The 23,647-nt window shown below is 39.4% G+C and overlaps 1 protein-coding gene across 1 annotated transcript in view; it reads left to right on the plus strand.

Annotated features, from left to right (window-relative positions):
- The window catches only part of THSD7B (thrombospondin type 1 domain containing 7B), a 2,268,639-nt gene that overhangs the window by 395,090 nt on the left and 1,849,902 nt on the right, over positions 1-23,647 (plus strand). Inside the window, exon 3 of the mRNA XM_069225078.1 lies at positions 17,712-17,883. Coding sequence (XP_069081179.1) covers positions 17,742-17,883 — 142 coding nt within the window. The 5' untranslated portion in view covers positions 17,712-17,741. The remainder of the gene's footprint in view (positions 1-17,711; positions 17,884-23,647) is intronic.

Below are 23,647 nucleotides of genomic sequence, written 5' to 3' on the forward strand. Positions count from 1 at the left end.
AAGTAGGCCTACTTCAAATGCCAAAATGGGTATAAGAAGAGCACCCAACCCCGTGAAAAATTAGGTTACTTCTGGAAATCAAGAGGAACCTCTGCCAAGGAAAAGAGCTGAAGAGCTGAGGAGAAGTGCTGCCCTGCCTGTAACTGTGCTTTGTGGAGCTAACCTGCAGCTGCTGCTTCTGCCTGTGAAAGGAAACAAAGACTGGATTTTGTTGTGCATTCCTGCTTGTAGACAAATCTCCAAGGGTTTGACCTGAGTTGCCTCCTGTTGTCGAAGTCTCAGGGCTACCAAAGACTTCCCCTGCCAGCACCTGGACTCTGTGCTGAGACTCCTGCCCTGCCAAGTGGTGCCCTATCCAGTTCCTGGGTCAGTGAAAGTGAAGCTGGCAGCCAAAGACTGAAAATCCAAGCACAGGGGAAATTTTCGAAGCACCTTCCGAGAAGAGGCTCAGAAATATCGTGCCACCGGCTGCGCAGCTGAAATCTATGCTCCCCCTGGATCGTGGCTGAAAGATCGATGCAATGCAGCTTGAGAAACAACTCGCAACATCCGCTGACGGAGGCTGTTAACAACGCAACCTCACATAGTGCTGTTTTCTGATACCGTGCAACCAGATTTTCGACACAAACCTCGCTGATCACGAAAAACCAATGCAAAGCCTGCCCGGACCCGAAGTGCTGGTCCGGATTGATGCATCGCTCTCCTGCGGAGAGGAAAAATGATGCACGCTGACCCAACCGGAGGAGGAATGATGCACGGTCTCGCTTGCAAGTGAGAAATCGACGCATCACTGGCCTTTTCCGATGCACACTCGCCCGTCCGGTGTTATTTCGACGCAACCTAAGTACTTTTTCACTCTAACAGCGTTAGCACTGTTTTCTAAGGATTTAATACTCTTTTTGCTTTTTAATTTATAACTTGTCTTGTGTATAATGGATTTTTTTTGTCGTTTCGGTCTTGTTTTGTTTAGATAAATATTACCTATTTTTCTAAACCTGTGCCGTGTCATTTTGTAGTGTTTTCACTGAGTTATTGTGTGTGTGGGGACAAATACTTTACACCTAGACTCTGAAGTTAAGCCTGCCTGCTTGTGCCAAGATACCAAAGGGTGTGAGCGGGGATTAACTGAGGGTGATTCTCCTTTACCCTGACTAGAGTGAGGCCCCTGCTTGGACAGGGGGTAACCTGACTGCCAACCAAAGACCCCATTTCTAACAGTATGCATTTGGGAGAATGGTAGGAGTGCATATTTGGCTCTCCAGATTGGACAATTAGAGATATTTTGGTATTATTCGGTGGAAGTATGGATCCTGAACAAGGTTGTAGTGTGGAGATTACTGTAAACAGATTTAATAAAGAGGTTGTTAAGAAGCTAATTCAAAATGAGATGAAAACTCAAGTTGAGGATTCTATGGAAAATATATTGAGAGGTAGAAAAAGGAAGGATGTTGGGTCTGGGGAAGAGTTGTATTCTCTTTTTGAGGGAGAAGGTAGGAGTAATGCCATTGGTAAGAAGAGAACAAAGAAAACAAGTCATTTGATGTGAAGGAGGAACGACATTGGTGGGTAAAGAACATGAAGGCATGGAATGGTCGGGCAATTTGTAGATGGGCTCCAGATCTAGTTTTAGAGACAGATGCAAGTTTGAGTGGCTGGGGAGTCTTGGAAAGTGGATTATTGGTAAGGGCAGTTAAGTACCTACACTTAGTAATAGGCCACTAACCCCCACTAGGGCCAGTCAGGTCTCAATAAATTAATCACAGCTTGGTAACGAGCAGTTAAGCTTAACTTAGGAGAGAGGTGTGTAAAACATTTATAAAACACTAAATGGTGAATAAGTAAAGCACAAAACACAATAAAAATCCAACATCAATTTATTGAAAGATTATGGGGTTTATTACAACTTTGGAGGAGGTGTTAATCAGTCCCAAAAGTGACGGTAAAGTGACGGATATACCTCCAGCCGTATTAGGAGTCCATTATATCCTATGGAACTCGTAATACGGCTGGTGGTATATCCGTCACATTTGGAACGGATTAACACCTCCTCCAAAGTTGTAATAACCCCCTATATTTCTATCTTTGAAATGACATGAAAACAACAATAATCCAATCAAGGGAACCATAGAATTAAAAAAGCTTAAGGCACTCATTACGACGTTGAAGGTCTTGTTGCAAGACCTCCATTTTCGTGGGTGCCAAAAGACTGCCAGTGTTGGCGGTGCGAAGACGTATTGCGACTCACCATCGGATTTCTGCCCATTTAAGGGTGGAAATCCGACACCATTGGAATGACTGAGATGTAATACGGCATGGCGGTCCTTGTACGGCAGTGCCACACTGGCCGTGGAAACGCTGACACCCAGCCCCTCCCGGATGACCACCTCACTCAAACAGGTAGGTTGACCATCCGAAAAAGGGGGAAACGGGGAGGGTGTTGTGTGCATGTGTGTGGTGTGTGCCAGCCTCGTAAAGAGCCCTTAGTCTTTTCAGTGACTACTTCCTGGGAAGTATGGCAAAAATGTATCTCAGGGAGCAACATTCTCCAAAAATCCAAGATGGCAAACATTTTATTTTGGAGGTTAGGTCTGGCTGAGCCCACCCACTGGTGTGGCTACGTTTCCTTTGGCACACCCCTTTCCAGCCATCTCTTAATCTAATTAGGGGGCACCTGGCTGCCTGGGGTTGCAGAAAATGGGGGAGGTCCACTTGCTGGCCCAAATCTCCTTCCCTCCTTTGAATGTATAGGTTGGCTGCTCTCCCCCATCTGCTGAGGCAGTTCTACTCCCTCAGGTACTTCCTTTGTGTGCAGCCCAGGCTACTTCACACCTCATCAAGGCAGCGTGGCCAGGCTGCCAGAGTCTGGCCAATCAGAGAATGGAACTACAGAGCTGAAACTGGTTACTTTCAGATTGAGTTCTAAACCGTTTTCTAGGTGCAACTTATATTGAACAGAGGCAAGTTGTTGGATTTATTATAACTTTTACTTTGTACTAAAAATGCATTATTTAGCTCGTTTTTTTGGAAAATAAGATTTTATTATGTTAAAATAAAGTCTTCCCATGTTAGCCTATGGATCCCATTCACTACAATGGGGGATATTTCTATCTTTGAAATGACATGAAAACACCAATAATCCAATCAAGGGAACCAGAGAATTAAAAAAGATTAAGGCACTCATTACGACGTTGAAGGTCTTGTTGCAAGACCTCCATTTTCGTGGGTGCCAAAAGACTGCCAGTGTTGGTGGTCCGAAGACGTATTGCGACTCACCATCGGATTTCTGCCCATTTAAGGGTGGAAATCCGACACCATTGGAATGACTGAGATGTAATACGGCATGGCGGTCCTTGTACGGCAGTGCCGCACTGGCCGTGGAAACGCTGACACCCAGCCCCTCCTGGATGACCACCTCACTCAAACAGGTAGGTTGACCGTCCGAAAAGGGGGGAAACGGGGAGGGTGTTGTGTGCATGTGTGTGGTGTGTGCCAGCCTCGTAAAGCGGCCCTTAGTCTTTTCAGTGACTACTTTCTGGGAAATATGGCAAAAATGTATCTCAGGGAGCAACATTCTCCAAAAATCCAAGATGGCAAACATTTTATTTTGGAGGTTAGGTCTGGCTGAGCCCACCCACTGGTGTGGCTACGTTTCCTTTGGCACACCCCTTTCCAGCCATCTCTTAATCTAATTAGGGGGCACCTGGCTGCCTGGGTTTGTAGAAAATGGGGGAGGTCCACTTGCTGGCCCAAATCTCCTTCCCTCCTTTGAAGTATAGGTTGGCTGCTCTTCCCCCATCTGCTGAGGCAGTTCTCCTCCCTCAGGTACTTCCTTTGTGTGCAGCCCAGGCTACTTAACACCTCATCAAGGCAGCCTGGCCAGGCTGCCAGAGTCTGGACAATCAGAGAAGGGAACTACAGAGCTGAAACTCGTTACTTTCAGATTGAGTTCTAAACCGTTTTCTAGGTGCAACATATATTGAACAGTGGCAAGTTGTTGGATTTATTATAACTTTTACTTTGTACTAAACATGCATTATTTAGCTCATTTTTTGGGAAAATAAGACTTTATTATGTTAAAATAAAGTCTCCCAATGTTAGCCTATTGATCCCATTCACTACAATGGGGGTAAAACAAACGTAGCTATTTTTCCCTCCCCAGGTTGTATACAACATCTTTTATAAGGTCCCTACTTATAGTTACACTGCACCAAACCCTGGGAGCACCTATGGCACACCTTAGGGGTGACCTATATGTAGAAATAAGGTAGCTTAAGATTTGGGATGTATTTTTTATTTCAAAGTCAAATTTGGCATTAACTTAAACTTAAAAGCAGCCAGCAAGGTAGTCCTGCCTTTAAAATGACACTGGCCACTTCAGCAGTGCACCTATCGGTGCATGACCTGTGCTGGGTTCCATATACCTACATATCCTACCTATAGTTAGGTTGATACAGCCAACTAAAATTAGCCTAATTTACATAAGCCATTTTACACCGAGCACTGGCCCTGGGACTGGTTAGCAGTAGCCAGGGCTCAGTCAAGAGTCAGTAACCACCAGTATCTGTCCGAAAAGTGTGGCGGTGACCAGGGCAAAAAGGAGGACTTTCCTACAGGGAGCATGATTAATAGAACAACAGACAGAAGGAGTGTGGTCAAAGGAAAAGAAGTTGCATCATATACATTTTTAGAGTTGACAGCTGGGTTGTATGTGTTGAAGAGCTTCAGGAGAAGTTAAGAAGTACAATCCATTTTGATGAGAAGGGACAATGTTTAAGCTGTTGCTTATCTCAACAAATTAGGGGGACCCAAGTCAGAGGGATTGGCAGATTTAGCAAAGGAGTGTTGAAATGTTTGCCTGGAACACAAGATAGCAGTGAAGGCAGAGCATTTGCCAGGAGTTCAGAATTTAACAGCAGATTGGAACTCAAGACACCTAAGGGATTTCAGCGACAGCAAGTTGGACCAAAGTTGTTTTTGCAAAATAGACAGAATTTTGGAGCCATTAGAGGTGGATCTATTTGCAAGTCGATTGATGTATCAAACAGAGAATTACTGCAGCTAGATGCCAAATCCTATGACATCAGCAGTGGTTGCATTTCAATAGGTATGGAAAGTAACAAAAGCTTATGTGTTTCACAATGATAAGGAGAGTGCTTTTGAAATTGCTGCAGGAAGAAATGTCAGATAACTTTGATGACTCTGTTTTGGGTTTCACAGGTTTGATTTCCAACTGTGAACCTTTTTTAATCTCAGCAAGGAAAGGCTTATTAAAGAATGCAGAAGGAGAGGATCATCCTTTGGTACAGAGCAAAGTCCTCAACCTTCTTGTTTGAAAGATGTCAGGAGATCTAGCTGTTTCAGAATGGCTTGAGGAGAAAATACATAGGAATATGCAAAATGTGGGTTTGTTGGAGCATAAAAAGAACTATGGATCCCAGGGAAGCTCCTTTGATGGGAGTGGTTAAGTTTTTGGTTGAGAAACATGAAGAAGGTTTGGGATGTCGAACAATGAATTGATATGGGTCAGCCATTCCAGCTGCTCATGCGCTGGTTGATGGTAGACCAATAGGTAGAAATGTTTTGATATGTAAAATTTTAAAGTGTATGAGATTGAGAAGACTTCCAAAACCTCAATATTGTGTGTTAAGGGATGTTAACTTTTGTCTTCATTTTTGGAATGGCTTTCTAATAAATATTTAGACTTAAGAGGCTTAAAGAGAAGTTAGCAACTTTTATATATCTGGTATGATGCAGAAGAGTCACAGATGTAACAGCCTTGGAGGTAAGTAGCAAGGTGATCAGCACGGATGGAGTATATTTTGAAATATGGAAAAGAACAAAGACTATGGCAGGGTGTATTTTCTATCCAATTTTCAAAGATGGGAAGCTATTGTGTGTGGTGGTTTGCATGACTGAATATGAGAACAGAGGTTTAGAAAATAGAAACATGGAGAGAGTCAATTTTTGATATCTTATGTGAAACCTTCTGATGCTGTAAGTACAGCAACATTGTCAAGATGGGTAAAAAATGTCATGAAAGAAGGAGGTATTTATGTATCAGTGTTCATGTCCCATTCTGTTAGAGGGGCTATGGCGAGTAAGATGTATTTGTGTAGGGGTCGACTGGAGGAAATTTTAAGGGCAGCTGTTTAAATGAATGTTACCAAGCATTATTTCAGGCCAAAAAAGCATGTGCCAAATGTAGTATTGAAGGGTCATCAACATGAATAATGGTAGCCTCGGGTCCTGAAATGAAATGGGGATTGTCATAGTGTAATGAATAGAGAACCAAGATTTCATTAGAGACACAGAGGCTAACATTATCCTGCCTGCCGCAACCCTCTAAAAAAAGAAAGAAGGAAAATAATAAAAGTACTTGATGTATTATAGGTTTATTTTTAGAATTGTTACAAGATTTTTTCTGCATTTACTGCTTAGAAATGTTGTTCGAAAATAGGATGTTGGTGATGGGTAGATGTTTTTTCCGCACATTAACTTTAACAGAACTGTTTTGGAAGGGAAGATGGGGACTCTCGTTGCAGGGGAGACAGAGAAATGAAAAAGTCTGCTGCATTAAAAGAGGAAGAATGTTCTATGAAGGGGATATTTGTGGACTAGTGGGTTCTGATTCTAGTGTTTTTGTTTGTTGTAAAGTTTTTTAAAGGTGCTGCAGGAGTGACATTAAAGGTTTAACGCATAATGTTAGCTTCCGTGTCTTTAATGAAATCTTGATTCTCCATTCATTACACTATGAGAATTGCTATTCCCTTGTGTTTTGATTCCCTTGTGTTCTACTGCAGCCTCCCAGACTGTTCTAAAGAATGACTAGAACGCTAATAGTCATATTTATGACAAAAGTGTGGCACACGTGATGTCATCTTGATTGATTCAAACTGGTGAAACTTAAAACATTTAGAACCAGATTTAAAAGGCCCTATCACCACTGTAGCATCACTTTTAGTGACTCTTCGGTGGAGATATGCACAGCTCCGTATTTACAAGGTTGTTTTAAGCCACTTTTTGTGGCTTGATGCCACCATGTAAATACGACCTCTATATACACAGCACTTTGTGTGGAAGGGGAGTGCAATGGGTGTGGCTGTGGGCATGCCACAGAAACACCCATTGCATTTTGACGCTGCCCCAGATTTACGAGTTTTCATAAACCTGAGGCAGTGCCAAAATCTAGCGACATCCCTAGGGCTGTCGTTAGCATGGTGCAACGAGAAATGCTTTAATTTCTCCTCATTTTTTGCTCTTTCTATTTGTGTTGCATTCTGCAGCATGCCTGGAAAGAGCAAATCACCACTGACGATTGTTTTTGTGCAGTAAGGTGTCCCTTCCTCCACAAAAACAATCTCCTTTGCAGCGCAGCCTTCCTTGGCCCAAGGCACAAGGGTGTCTGCATTGGCACGCAGCAGCAAAATTAGCACCGGTGCAGGGGAAAACACAGGGACGCACTGTATTCTATTACAGTGCATCCCTACATTTTTAAAAAGACAGAGCACGGCACAGCCATATGTGGTGCAGCGTTGTGCTCCATCATTTTCTTTTAAATCTAAATCTGGGCCTTAATTTAGAAAGGAACAAAATGAGGTGGTTCATTTCATGGCGGTCATTGTTAGCGCTGTAGGGGAAACAGTCTTTATAATGAATACTGAACCTCACACGCAAATTTGTTGTAAAGGTTTTTACAGGTAAGAATGTATATATATATGGGACGGATTTTAGAATTTAAAAAATGGTGGGAAATGACTTTGTTAACTAAATATATAGAAAATGGTCGAGTACCACGAGGTTTAAGAATTCAAATTTTGCCAACTCTTGGTGGTATGGATCCCGATTTACTTGAGCAATGGAGATCACACACATCTGATTGCTCTGTTAAATTGATGGAAACTTTGATTATTCAATCTAAACGACGCATGGAGGAACAAACACACAAGATTGAGCAGCTAACGAAAGAATTGGAAAAAATGGGCAGTTCTCAAGAAATACAACAACTATTGGTGAAAATGGAAGAACGTATTACAAAAAAAAAAGAAGATGAAATCAAAACTCGTAAAGCTTTAAAATTTAACAGAGATAAAAAAGATGATGAATTAGGAAGAATTTACACGTTTGCTCGAAAATACAATACCCTCAGAGAGCAAGATAAAATTTCGACAACTGATAGCTCAAATGTGCCAGTAAATTCTGTAGAGTTCTAATTTAAGTTCATCGGCTGATGAGGCTTCTTCCAATGAATTGGATTTTCACGGGGAAATGCGACTATTACAATTAGTCACGCCACAATCAAACAGGAACAGAGGACGAGGTCGAGGAGGCACAAGACGCGGAGGGGAAAGAGGAAGAAATTACAAACATCAAGATTAGAGGGGGACTCTCAAATTGACTATTCCAATATCATTCTGAACATTTCCAAGGTTGATTTGACCCAGAATCAAGAACGCATTCTCAACCTAGGGTTGAGTTTTTGTCAGGATGTGCACTGGGATTATGTTGACACAAGAATAGAATTATACAAATTTATACGCAAATTGAGTTTAATGAAGCATTTTTCCAACAAAGCACGGGCATATTTATCAGGGTCAAACAAAAATGTGGGTAATTTTTCTGGGTTTTACATAAATGATGTTTCTGATCTAGTAGAAATTGGTGACCTGATCAGTACAGGAGATACTATGAGCAACAACACAGGTACTGACAATGAAATTTTGAAAACTATGGGATTCACAGTAGATCACACCATTTCTAGTGCATTAAAACCTTCAAGTAAATTTAATCCACAGCTACCTACTGGTAATTTAATTTACATCTTTTATGAACTGGTGGTTGACGATGTTGATCATTTTTGCAATGATTGGAATGGCAATAAATTGAAAAGATCTAGGAGAACTAATTTTTCAGCTATGGATTGGAAAGATTTGAATGTTTTGAAATCCAACAGTACAATTGTTATTAAGCCCTCTGATAAAGGAGGCAATATTGTAATCATGGATGTAGAGAGTTACGTTAAGGAGGCCCATCGCCAACTATCCGACAGGGACCATTATGAGAAATTAGGTACCAACCCCACTACTGAATATCAGGTAATCTATTGGGAGATGCTGGATACATGGTGTACTAATGGCCTAAATGATCAGAATGAGTACCTCTACTTGAAGGTTGAATCTCAAAGAATTTCCTGCATTTATTTCTTACCAAAGATCCATAAAAATAAAAAATGCCCCCCTGTCGACCAATTGTTAGTATGAATTCTTCCCTCCTAGAAAATACTTCTCGGTATTTGGATCTGTTTTTATGTCCCTACGTAACTAAATTGCCCTCCTATTTGCGAGATACAAATCATTTTTTAGCCAAAATACATAATATTCCATGGCAATCCAGTTTTCTATTGGTTACCATGGATGTAACCGCCCTCTATACCTCCATCATGCACGAGTATGGTATTCAGGCTTGCAGACATTTTTTGGGCACCCGCAAAATTGAATTTTTCCAACACACTAACATGCTTCTAACCATGCTGAGATTCTGCCTCACCCATAATGTTTTCTTATTCGATAATGAACATTATCTGCAGAAACAGGGGACAGCAATGGGAGCTTCATTTGCTCCCACATACGCGATCCTGTATATGGGTAGGTGGGAAAAGGAGATAGCTTGGTCTGATTCCAACAGTGACTACATGGAACGAGTTGTTCTGTGGGTCAGATACATTGATGATCTCTTTCTCATTTGGGATGGTGATGAACAATCTCTGGCACAATATGTTAATGTACTCAACAATAATGAGTTTAACATCCATTTGGATTTGAAATATAGTGCTAGTACCATTGAATTCTTAGACGTTCAGATAACCGTCCATAATGAAACTCTGCAGACAACTATATTCCGTAAACCAACTGCATGTTATTCTATTTTGCATGGAAACAGTGGTCATCCCAAAGCTCTAAAATGGAGCATTCCATATAGTAAATTTTAGCGGGCTCGTAGAATTTGTTCTGATGATGAATGCTTCAATATTGAAATTGATACCATGACACAGAGATTTCTAGAAAGAGGTTATCCTCGGAAGATCTTAAATGATGCCCATTTGAGAGTACTGAATATGTCGAGAGAAAAATAGCTTTTTAAATCAGGAGGTACAGATGATAACTGTCAAGGTGATAGATCTCCTTCTAGGCTGTTTACAAAAAAATTGGCATGTTTTGCGTTATAATTCCTCTATCAAAGATAGTGTAGGTTCTCATCACCAGATCACTTATCGCAAAACTCGGTCATTAGGTGAACATCTTACAAGAAGTCTATTTTGTTCCAAAGTCAATCGATCTTGGCTATTTAAGAAAAGTCTGGGCTTTTGGAAATGTGGCCACTGTAAATCTTGCAAATATGCATCCAATACTCATTCATACATTACATTTGAGGGTAGAGTTTGTGAAATAACTGATCGCATCACCTGTGATACTGAGTATGTTGTATATGTGATTGAATGTGGCTGCAATAAAAAATATGTAGGCAGCACCATTCACAAATTGAAAGTAAGGTTTTTACAACATCTCAGAGCAATCAAAAATCATGATCCATCGTATCACCTAGCTAAACACTTTTGGGATGTCCATGAAGGCAAATGCAGCTCTTTGACATTTTATGGGATAAAAACCATTGCTGCTAATCCACGGGGGGAATAGAACTGCTTTGCTAAGACAAACTGAATCAAAGATGATCTTACTATTAGGTTCTGAAAACCCATGGGGACATAATTTGGATGCAGAACTTTATGTACATTTGTGAGAATTTAAACTTTTGTAGCCTCTATTTATAAGTAATGAAATTCCTGTGTATATTATGTGGTAATAGACATTATAATTACATTTTTCATTTCTTTTCATCATGAATAACAGTACCGGACTACGAAATATGTATTTTTTAATCTATATATATTTTTTTACACCTAGATGAGTATTGTTGCACAATAATTGAAATCAATTTCAATCAGTATTTTTGGGTGATTATTAGGCTGTTTGTTTTTGGTTCATGTTTTTAAATTGAATTGGTCCTTTTCTTTATTTATAGGGACCTTTTGTTTCATTTACATGATCTACATTACAATATGATTCTGTCTATTCATAGCCCATATAAGAATTTAATATTACTGTGGAGATGAACTGAGATATTTAAATAATTTTTAGCATCAGCTATGATGAAATTTGTAATCATTGATGTATATTATTTTTTAACATCTCTTTTTTATATACATATTGGAACTATTTATTCTATTTGCAGAACATAGATATTGTATTTATCAAAGAATTTATTGATGTTTATATTATATTCTATATATTTATTTATAAATCATCTGTTACAGTGATGCTAAGAATTATTTATAATTATTAAATAAAAATATATATATATTTTTTTTATATATGTTTTTTTGCATATTGTTGTCAGTAATTGGAAGAACAGATGTTTAGAAGTAATTGTTTTCATAGTAGGATGATATAAGGGATCATATGAAATACACATAATGTGACATTTATGTTTTTGATTTAAGTACATGGACAATCTTTGATAGTTTGAATTGAAGACTATAATGTTACAATATGGCCGTCATGTTGCACAACTCTTTGGTTACATTGTTGAAATCAAAGAAGGACTAGAAGAGTTAAATAGATAGGTGTAAAAATGTCAGCCATGTCCAGTTGAAGGTTTTTGCTGAAACGCGTCGGCATTTGGCCGGGGCAGCATGTGTGTGTTGTTTGGTTTGGGCACATTATTGATTATTGTTATATGCATTTTTGAAGCGCCTTTTTTCTATTTGCCTTTATGAACCTTTTTCAATAAATGGAGCTGATGATTTTTTTACATGAATGACTTTTTGAATTGTGCTCATTCTCTATTTTTTACGAGCTCTTGGATATTGTGCAGCCTTTTGGTGCTTTACTGGGTTGCACTGTTTTTTGGAAAGTTATATATGTATATATATATATATATATATACATATATATATATATATATATATATATGTATGGGAAAGTTTTTTATGGTTTAGTAGGGTATGGGTTTTTGGAAGGCAAAGGGTATTTTAGGATTCAGGGTGGGCATGGGTATTTGGGTGCTAAGGACAAATTTAGGTTTTAGGGTAGGTATTGGTTATTGGGTGGGAAATGAAGTTTTAGGGCTCATGGTGGGCATGGGTTTTTCGGAAGGAAGAGCAATTTTAGAGTTTAGGGTGGGTATGTGTTTTTGGGAGGCAAGACAATTTTTAGGGTTTAGGGTGGGTGTGTGTTTTTGGGTAGCACGTGTATTTTTAGGGTTTAGGGTGGGTATGGAATTTTGGGTGGCAAGGTGATTTTTAGGATTTAGGGTGGGTACGGGTTTTGGGGTTTTATGGTGTTTTTAGGTTTTAGGGTGGGTATGGGTTTTTGGGTAGTAAGGTACTTTTAGGGTGGGTATGGGAGGTGGTTTGATCAACCTATGGTAATTAAAATTACTTTACATTAAAAAATAGAAATTAACTGAAAAGACCATAGTTTGGAAATAGAATAAAACAAATAGAACTTCACTTAAAAAACCAAAGGTTGCAGAGACGTTGTAGCTAGACTCACATTTTAAACATACCAAACAATAGAAATTCAGTTATTATTGTTAGAGCTATTTCAAGTAACTATAACACGTGTCCTAACGTAACTAAAACTATCATCCTCATCATGCACTGCTAATTGCCCCACATATTAAATAAGTAATTGTATTTTCTATGACATGATTGATAATATCAGTGCAACATTTGCAGTAAAATATTGATCTGAAAACTGTGCATGGTGTAGGCAAAAGTTATAGTTACCCACAAAAGATGTAGGCCCTCATTATGACTTTAGCAGTCTTTTCGTAACACCACCAAAGCTGTGGGTGCCAAAAGACCACCCTCTTAAGACTGATTTCAGAATTCCACCCAGTTCTGCTGGCGGTCGGCAGTGAAGAGACACTTCCACTGCCGGCTCTGCCACGCCAAAAAGAGACCACACACTGTATCACAACCAGTAATACGGAATGGTGGTGTCCTCGTGGCGGGCCGTGCTGGCGATGGAAGTGCCTGGATGCGTCCCCTCCCAGATGACCTCCTCGATGGACGAGGTAAGTGAATTGTCCGACAGGGGAATGGTGTGTGTATGTGCATGTGTAAGTGCGTTTGTGAATGTTGTGATTGCGGGCTGGGGTGTGTGTTTAATTGTGTGAGTGATTTTTTGTGGATTGGGGTGGGGATGCATGTGTGTAAGTGGATTGGGGTTGGGCGGTGCATGTGTATAAGTGGATTGGGGTGGGGGGGGTGTGAGCGTTTGTGGATGTTTCCAGGTGTGAGTAATTGAGTGTGTGAGTGTGATTGAACTGATGGAAGGGGTGAGTGCGTGTATGTGTGTGTATGTGTTTGTAAGTGGACGGGGAGGGGGCAGAGTGTTTTTGTGAGTGAACGGGGTCCTGGGGTGCATGTTTGTGTGAGTGAACGGGGAGAGCAGGTGCATGTTTGTCAGTGGATGGGGAGCGCGGGTGTATGTGGTCCAGGGGGGAGGTGTGTGTGAATGTATGTATGCACTGGGGGAGAGGGGAGTGAGTGGGGTATGTGCTGGCGATAGAGGGGAGGGGGAGTGAATGAGGGTATGCACTGGAGGGGGAAGAGGGGAGGAGTGAGTGCAGTGTGCGTGTCAGCGGTATTTGTGTATGTATGCCAGTGTGAATGAGTCTGTATGTTGCGTTTGTGTGGATGTGTGTGTTTATGTGTAGAAGTGTGTGAGTGCATACAGGTATGTGGAACTGTGTGCGAGTGTATCCTAGTGACAGGAATGCTTATTCCTGTCACCAGGATGCAAGACTGCCAGCTTTTTCTGGCAGTGCGGTCTCCCGCGTCGTAATACTGGCAGTGGTATTACGGCATCTGCCATGCTGAAGGTGCTCACCTCGAGCCCGGTGGACCATGGAAAAGCAACGCAGTATCAGAGGTTTAGCTTAAGCCAAACTGCACAACTCGTAATTTGGCAGCCTTCACTGCCGACCCGTCTGCGTTGAGACTGCCACCGCGGTCCTGGCAAACTTCAGACCGCCAGGGTCATAATGACGGCCATAGTTACCAATGTTTAAAATGTGAGCTTAAGTTTAACATCCCGGTAACTTTTGTTTTTTAAAGTGAATAGATATATATCTAACTATAATGTCCCTGTACCCTTTGGTTTTTGAAGTCAATACATTTAGTTCAGTTATGAATTTACTCGCACAAATCTATAGAAATTCAGTTATAGTCATAGTTATTTCAAGTAACTATAAATCATGCCCTAAGGTAATTATAACTTGTGCCCTCCTCATGCACTGCTAATTATCCCACATGTTACGTAAGTAATTGCATCTTCTATGATATCATTGATAATATCAATGCAACATTTGCAGTAAAATTATTGATCGGATAACTGTGCATGGCCTGGGCGTGAGTTATAGTTACCACATACTATTTTCACCTAACTAATTAACCATCAACCTCAGAGTGCCTGCCCCTCAGCGCCGGTGCTCTCGTGGGCCAGAGCTCTCAGCTGAAGAACCGCTGGGCGCAGTCAGCTATGGAGGCAACAGGGACTGCATAAGAAAAGCCATGCTGGTACAGATGCGGCATGTACTGGGTCTGCTCTCTCTGTTCTCAAATACGTCTGTGACAACCACTTGGATGAAATTTATCCTAATTGAAATATCATTCTAAGAAAGTTTTCGAAAGGTCCTATCACAGTAGCCTCTGGAAAACGATCCTTCTCAAAGTTGAACATTTTTGAGAATTACTTGCAGTTTTCAATGGCCTAGGACCAGCTGACTGTCTTGGAACTGATATCTGTTGAACATGAAGTTGGACGTACTCTCGATTCTAGTGAATTATTAAAAGAATTTGCAGGACAGAAAGCAAGAAAGAAGTAGCATTATATATTATTCTGGTGTGGTGGACTTGTCTAATTAAATTCTACTTGCATTCCAGTGAAATTATATATATATATATATATATATATATATATATATATATATATATATATATATATATATATAGAGAGAGAGAGAGAGAGAGAGATAGAGAGAGAGAGAGATATTTAAACACTTTACAAAACTCATATAATATTTGTTTTAAGCTAATATAATAAATATTATGGTTCTTAACTTAAAACATATCATAAAAAATAAAAACCATAAAAAATAGAACTAATTAAATTATATGGACTTATAATACTAATTAGCAGTAACAATTACTATAAAGATAGGTTAACAAACATTACAATAAGTATTTAACTTACAAATACATATTTTACTACACCCACTCCATCCTATAAAACCATGGAGAAAGTGTTGAACTGCAATGAGGTTAGATTTACTATTCCCATTCCAGTCCATGCAACAGTAGGGAAAGTACTGGATTCCAGGGGAGATAGATTCACTATTCCCTTTCAATCCTACCCAACAGTATGGGAATTGTTGGAATCCAGAGGGACTACATCTACTATTCACACTCTAGCCTACATAGCAGTAAGAAAATCATTAGATTTCATGGTGATTACAATTACTATCACCACTTTAGTCAAAACAACAGTTGGGAAATTGCTGGACTCCAAAGAGATTAGATTTACTATTCCCACTTCAAATCTAATCAAAACTTGGGAAACTATTAGACTGCAGAGGGGTTAGATATACTATTCCCACTCCAACCTCTGCAACAATAGGGAAAGAGTTTTTTCTCTGTAGGGGTAAATTCTAAGGAACAGTAGGGTAAGAGGGGTTCAATTTACCATTCCCTCTCCAGTCTAAGCATTGTAGGGAAAGTGTTGGACTCCTGAGAGGTTATATTTACTATTCCTTCTCCAGTGTATGAAAGAGTAAGGAAAGTAGTGGACTCAGGTGGTGTTAAAAGTATTATTTTCAATGTATGCAACAGTAGGGAGAGTTTTAGACTCTGGAGGGGTGACAATTTTTTTATTTTATTTCTTACTCACACTCCAGAGTAACCATCAGTACAGAAACTGTAGGACTTTGGCGGGACCACAAATAACATTCCAACTTTTAATAATTTTGTACAAAATATGTAAATACCTAAAATAGATATACATAAAATCATATCATAAGTAAAAAGAATCATATTAATCATAGTTAAAAATACATGGTAAATTAAAAACATTAAATATATTTATATAAAAGTAATTCCCTAACACAGAAATTAGAAAACACCAACAAATCATTCCTTACATAAATTATGGCATCAATCAAGCTAGACTACAAGAAAAGGTACTAATAAATGGGTCTTGATAGGCCACTATTTGACCCTGCAACTAAGCACTTTAGTGAACTCCGAGCATCTGCTATAGATAGGAGAAAAGAGAGTACAGTTCACGTGTATGTGCATTATGCCAATTTTATGTTATGTATAGCCAAGGTTTCCAACCTAGTCAATCTTTTTAGATATATTATACAAAAATTAAACTCAATGCCCTTGGGAAACACACTTATACCACCTTAAAAGAGCATACAGTTTCAATTTTGCACAGGATGTAAGTGGAAGACACATTCATATCATAGTACCTCATAGCAGACATAAATGGGGCAGATATCAGGGAAAAATGTGCTTAAGAAAGAAGAAAGTTGGTGTTATTTTTATACAATAAATGCTGGGGTGTGCCATTGTATAATAGTGGAACTTGGGGTAATGCTTTTTCATTGCCCGTAGCAAAGGAGGAGAATAGATTTTACTGGGGTCTTTTGGGTACATTTCTGTAGGTAGCAAATCCCAAACAATACCTTGTAAATATTCTTTGACAAAAACATGTGAAAATTAAGCCTCCTAAAGTAGTGGTGTCTAAATGGTTCAAAACCCCAGTGTAATTTTATAACTAGTGAATGCATCTTACTAAGGAATATCTTATGAGGCTGATTTTTGAGAGAAAACACAGAGATTAAGCAACAAAGCCAGAAGGCGTGCTTTCACTTTAAGAGCAGTAAAGACCTTGCATTTTTGTTACATATCATAAATTTGCCTAGGCAGCAATTCATTTACCACTTAAAATTTGACCCTTCCCTTAGACAGCAACTTTACTTGAACTGGTGGAGTCACTTGAATTATTGAGCGGAGAATGCTACAGATCACAACATGTTCTAATTTAATAATGGTACTACGGAGAAGAACATTTATTTTTTTTGTCTATTTTATCAAGAGAGTATGCAAATTTGTGGCCAATAAACTGTGGACTTGAGTTCACTAACTGACATCCTGCATTTTTATTTGGAAGCCTTCACTGACAGCATATGTAGCTCTCACATCATCCAATGTTTTGCAGTTCTGCAACTATTAGATACATTTGTAGGAATTAAACTAATGAGTGAAACTAACTGAGCTGTGTAGGTCCAATTGTTTTTTTCTTATTCGCTTTTTCATTTTCCTATTCATTTATACTTTGATATTTGTCATGTCAGTACAGCAATAATTGTATACTGTGAATGTTATGTGTATGTGATCTGCATTGTGTGGGGTGGTTTTTATGGAATTGCACCCTAACTGGTCCAACAAGACAATCAGGGCAAGGGATGATTGTTGGAGACTTTGACATCACTGGCCCAAAGACATTACAAAATATGTAAACATTTTAAACTCTTTCAAACTCTGGGGCTAAACAGCACTAATTAGTATATGCTCTTTGTTTTAGGATCTAGAAGACTCCTCGTGTTTCATAAATATGCTGCTGAGAAATGAGTGGGCTCATGTTCACTGGCCATGGCACAACCGAAGCAAATTCCTGCTATTACTGATCATTCTTGTTCCACATGCAGCAGCTAATGTAGAAGACAAGGAAGAAAATCAGTTTGTGTGGAAAACAGGTTAGTGTTCCTTTACTCTTCCCAAGATGTTCTGCTTCTTTCTATGACAGCAAGTACTTCAATATAAACCTCTGCCTCACCGTAGCTAATGTTGGGTCTCAAAGCCCTGTTCTGTTCTCCAGTGTTAGCATTCCATTTCATCAAAAAAGTTAATTCATTATTGGATTCTAGAATGGTTTCTTTCAATTCCCTTACATTGTTAATGTGTGATCTTCCACAGGTTAACATTTCCTTTATGCAACCAAGAGCTGCTGCTTCTATCATTTGTAATTTAATCCCACAAAATTCCTGAAAGACTTTATTTCATTGTTAAGTGGGTTTTTCTCTCAAACCCACATTCACAAATTGTATGTATATATATATATATATATATATATATATATATATATACATAGTTGGAATGTGGAATCAATGCAATCCTGAAATGTCTAAGTTTAGCAGTAATCAGGTGGTATTGTCACAGTTGATAAGTCTGCGTAGATGCAATGATTTTAAATTGTACATCTAGAAGTTTTCTCTGGAGTCCAGTAGTTCTTCCTTTAAGACATATTCCATAGGTAAAATTGTAAAATCTGATAGCAAATAGTTCACAAGGTCAAAGTGATAAGTTACAGGCTGGTAAATTTCTAATTAATTATTGCAGATTTTTGGTTCCCGCATTGTGTGCGGAGGTCATTCAGTATTTGGTCTACATATTGTTTTTTACAGCTTTGACATTGGCATTGGCTCACATAAATAATACATGATGAGCAGCATGTAAGATGCTGTTTTACTCCATAGGTCCTTCTTGTGACAGAACTAGTTACTGATGTGGTTTACAGAAGGTATTCACAGTGATCACTTTTAGAATGAACCCCTGCATTTGTTTGCTTGAGTTCAGCTCTCACAATAAGAGATCATAAAGATTTGAAAAAAGCAAAGTCTGGTGGTTTGGAAAAATCTTTTGCAATTTTTCACAAGTGACTAATAAGGGACATGTTTTTTTATTATGTTTCTGTAGGAGGGAGCTGATGGATGATAGTTAACCACAAATAGGATTCTGTCACTTTTGTTTCTGCTGTTGGAATTCCAAATAAGTGCTCCCCTGGGTACCTGTAAAGAATTTGTTACTCTATGATATGTAGAAGATAGCCCTGCATATATATACTTTGTTTAGGGTCCAATTCAGAAAGGCAGTTCATGCAACAAATATAAAACTATGATTTAAAATGCCTTCTTTAACAACTCACTTGTCACAGGTTCACAAAATGATTCCTAAGGAGTGTTCATAGTTTTACTACAGCAGATTTCTGTGCAGAAAACCCTAAAATACTATATCCCATATAGGGGTTTGGAAAAAAAAGGAGCAACTACACATGGTTTGCCTTGAAAGTTTGTGAAATCCCACAAGCATGGGTGTTTATGGGCATTCAAAAACTGAAATGTGACCCTTTTCTACTGTGGCAATGGTCGAAGATTATTTCCAGGCAAGGGCTAGAGTATTTACTCTTCCTTGCTGGGAAGGGGAACTGATCAACCCCAGTTTCAGTGAGGTGTACAGGAGGGGCTTTCTCCAGTAGAAAAACAAATATGCTTCTGCACATTATGTTGCCCTTCCCACTGTGCAGAATTGTATGATATAGACTGCTTTACTTAGGAGTACAAGGCAGCCTAAAAAAGTGAAGCGACGGGTACAGTAGTAAGTCTAGAACCCTGTCCTTGTTGTGGCTTTTGGCAAATGTTACTACATTCAGTTTCACAATGAGGAGAAAGTGCTAAGGTATGATCAGTAGAATCAGACCCATTCTTTCATAGTCATTTTTTATTTTCAGCTTTCAAACCAGCAGGCACCTCCATAAATGGCTAACATGTTCTTTTTGTTGATCTCTTAAATGTTTTATTCAGACTACATTAAAAAAAACATTGTTTTACTTTGGGTCGGGACACAAGGAGCCTTGATAGCATGATTTATCTGTGGAGAATAGGCTATATGTTGAGTTTTAGGTTCTCACTGAATAAGAATGTGATGGTCTGCTTTTGTTCAGCCAGGCTATAGACTCCAAAATGATTCGTAGATGCAGAAATCTGACCAATATTAATCCATTGTTCAAGCTTCCCTCCCATACCATACTGCAGTGCTGCTCTGCAAGTGCTCACCTTCAGGCTTATACCTCAAACACTGATAATAATACCATTGTTACTTAATGTAAGATGACTATTGCATGCAGTGACTTGTCATCCACTATAACGTTTTTCTGCATAGCCTTGAAAATACACAAACTACTCCTTATGAGACAGTGTAATCGGATGTTTTAGACATCATTTAGGTGTCACCTAAGACTTATCCTAGTAATTGATTTGGAAAATCCTGGAAGGAACGCTCAATCTGATAATGCCACATTCTGAGTCTACTTCATAACTAGATTGTAAAGCTCCAATGCCCCCATACCCATCTTTCGACCACCAGCCGCAGGTTGCAAAAGGTTCTGCAACTTGCTTATCTTTGAAATGAAGATTGTTAAATATCGATGTTATTAGTAAACACTACGAACATTTTTGTTTGTAGTTCTTTTTACGTTGACAGAAGTATCGGTCTTGTGCTGGCTACAAAATTATCTGTGATTGACCAGCCACAGAAGGGCAGTTTGTGTTTGTGTAATATTTTATTTGCAGTAATTTTCATATAGCAGTTTGTCAGAAATATCACTTTTGCTTGAATTATAGCTCTGACATTTGCTTAGACTTTCTATTGTACAGGTTTTATACCATGTGTAAACATTATTTCACACTGCCTTATGTCACTGTTCATGAACCGGGGTTTCCAGATGTTTAGGTTTACAAGAAAGCTGTTTGTTACAACTTCCAATGAAAAATAATGTGAAAACACAACGTGGAGTCTTCTTTTTCTCTCAGTGCAGTTTTTGGCAGGCGTCTGCCAAAAGTATAAATGGCGATGGGGGTGTTCAAATATTTATTCTCCTGAAATATAGATAGAATGTGAGCATTGTATTTACTCTGATGTTAGATATTTGTGGCCTTTGATTTGCGACTTCCCTGCACCTTGAATCCCCCTCTCTCCCCTTTCTTATCCCTTTGTACTATATCACGGCTATTTTTTAAAACTTACTGCAAGTTAAATAGACATCTTGTCGCTGCTATTCAAATTGAACTTTATTTGTTATTATTATCTTGGAAATTTGAAAGGGTGTGCTGAGCCTGATTCGACCGCATAGTTTGACTATTTTTAAATTTTTAAAGATTTAAATCACCTCGGTTTGTTTCTACCTTGTGAGGCACTGTGCACTTTAGTTGCAGCTTGTGGAGCTCAGTTGGTCATCTTAGTGGGGCTGCAGTACAGCTAATTGCCTTTAGTTGCTCTTTAAACCCAGGCTCTGAGCATAAAATGAGCCCCATTGCGCATTGTGACATTTAATTCGAGACTTCCTGCACCTTCAATCCCCCTCCCACCTCTTTGTTTTCCTTTTGTGCTATATCACTTCTATTTTTTTTAATCTACTGCATGTTAAATAAAGACCTAATCACTGCTATTCAAATTGTACCTTATTTGTTTTTGCGATACTGGGAATTTGAGAGGGTGTGCTTGGCCTGATTCAACCGCATAGGTTGACAATTTTTAAAGTTTTAAATCAGTAAGGCTTGTTCCTACCTTGTGAGGCACTGTGCACTTTAGTTGGCTTTTGTGGAGTGGGGTCAGCCATTTTAGTGGGGCCGTCACTGCAAGTAATCATTAGTGGTCTAGTTGCTGCTACTTGTTCTGTCCCAAACCGAGGCACTGAGCATAAAATTAGCCCCAGTGCACGGATGTGTGCCACATCTGTGCTCGGCCGCTCCGGGATGATGCCAAGGGCCAGGTACCCTGCCCTCCCGATTTAAACAGGCTATTTTATTCCTCTCTTACACTTTGTTCATAAAAGGATTTCCCACAGAACCGCTGTTTTCCCCTGTGGGCCCCAGAGGAAATTTCTTTTAGATGTAAGAGCTGCGGGGTCACCGCTAATATAAATGGGTACTAGCATAAAACCTGCCTCTCATACTTAACCACGTTCCACCATGATTAGGTTATTTAGTATCAATTGTTGCTCTTTCGTTTGTCACCATGCCAACATCTTTGAGTCTATTCAGGGTTACTTACCTGCCTTATTGTTTTTAATAGAAACTTGGCTGAAGCAGTTTAGGGTAGCGGAACCTGCTTCAGCTGTCCCCCCGGCTTTAATTTTAAGAACTGTAACAAGGCCAGCCGCAGAGGAAGTGGCACACTCAGGCCCTGATTTATACTTTTTTTGCGCCGCATTAGCCTAATTTGTTGATGCAAAAGCGGCGCAAACAAGGATACACTAGGCTGCAATTTAACCCAGTGCACCACTCAAGTCTGCGAAAGTGCTCTTTTTAAAATTTTCCTCAACAATAATGTCACCTTCTCTGGGCTGTTGATTTACCCCCTTAGAAAGCTATCAGAGAAGCACTAAGCAACTTCATTTCCATGCTAGTCATAAAACATGCTAATTACAATATATTGCTGATCTTTACCTTCACTTCAACGCTACCCAAGACGGCAAAGTCAGCAACTTTCTGGATGACCTTTCAGCTGTGGAATTAATCCAAATAATTTAAGATAGATCACACTCTACTGGCCACCTCCTTGATCGTGTTTTTTCAAACTTAAGCTATCTACGGGTCTTAACCCCTTTGACTGTGATCTGAACTGACCACTTTATGATCCTTATGTCCATCTTCATATCATGCCTGGATCACATCCTGGCCCTTGAAGCCATCCTGAAACGTCTGTGGCATAAACTAGGCTTGCAGAAATTTTGAAATTTCATTCAGGCTAGCCATCCCGAGTTGCCCCTTAATATGGATGCTGCAGATCATATGTTGAAATCATAGCTTACCTCAGTCCTTGATGCTCTGATCTCTGCCAGCCAGGTTCTGGTCAAAAAGAAGCATTCTAACCCATTGTTCAGCTAGACCCTCATTACTGCTAAAAATCACTGTAAGGTTCAATAGTGGTCCTGGAGAAAAACTTATGATCCTTCCTCAAAAGTGCAATATAGGTCAGCTATCAAAGCATATCACAAACTAATTATGAAGTTCAGGGCTGAGTTATTTGAAATAAAATCTGCAATAGCAACAATCCCTCCACAGAAATGTTTCACTTAGTAACAACCTAATGAAGCCAGTGCTATCGGTTGAATTTATGGCAGTCTCAAGTAAACACGGCAATAAACTACCGGATTATTTTATTGGTAAAATCCAGTATATTTACTCCTATTTTGCCTCTAACATCACTTCTGATCTGTCTCTGTACTGGACTGTTTTGCCAAAGAACATCAGTACGAAGGCCACACTGAGCACTTTGCCTTCCTTCTGCCTGCCCTCTATACAAGTCCTCTGTAGCCAACTTAAATCTGACTCTCCAGATGATCCCATTAGACCAGATGTCATCTGACAAAATTCCAGAATCTTCTATTCCCTTCCCTTTCAGAAATTATTAATCTCTCCTTATCATCTCTCAGTGGAAGCATGTCAAAGTCATTCACCTGCTTACAAAACCCTCCTTGGATCCCAATAAGTCTGATAATTATCACCTCATCTCCCTTTTAGCTTTTCTGGTCAAGGTAATGGAGAATTATGTCAATAGCATTTTGACGACATTTTTGGAAGAACATCATATTCTGAATATGTCTCAAAATGGCTTTACACCTCCTCACAACAATACGTATACCCTCGTAGCTGTAACAGAGAAAGGTTGCAGTTCTCTGAA

Source organism: Pleurodeles waltl, chromosome 3_1, assembly GCF_031143425.1.
Source record: "Pleurodeles waltl isolate 20211129_DDA chromosome 3_1, aPleWal1.hap1.20221129, whole genome shotgun sequence".
Classification (NCBI taxonomy): Eukaryota; Metazoa; Chordata; class Amphibia; order Caudata; family Salamandridae; genus Pleurodeles; species Pleurodeles waltl.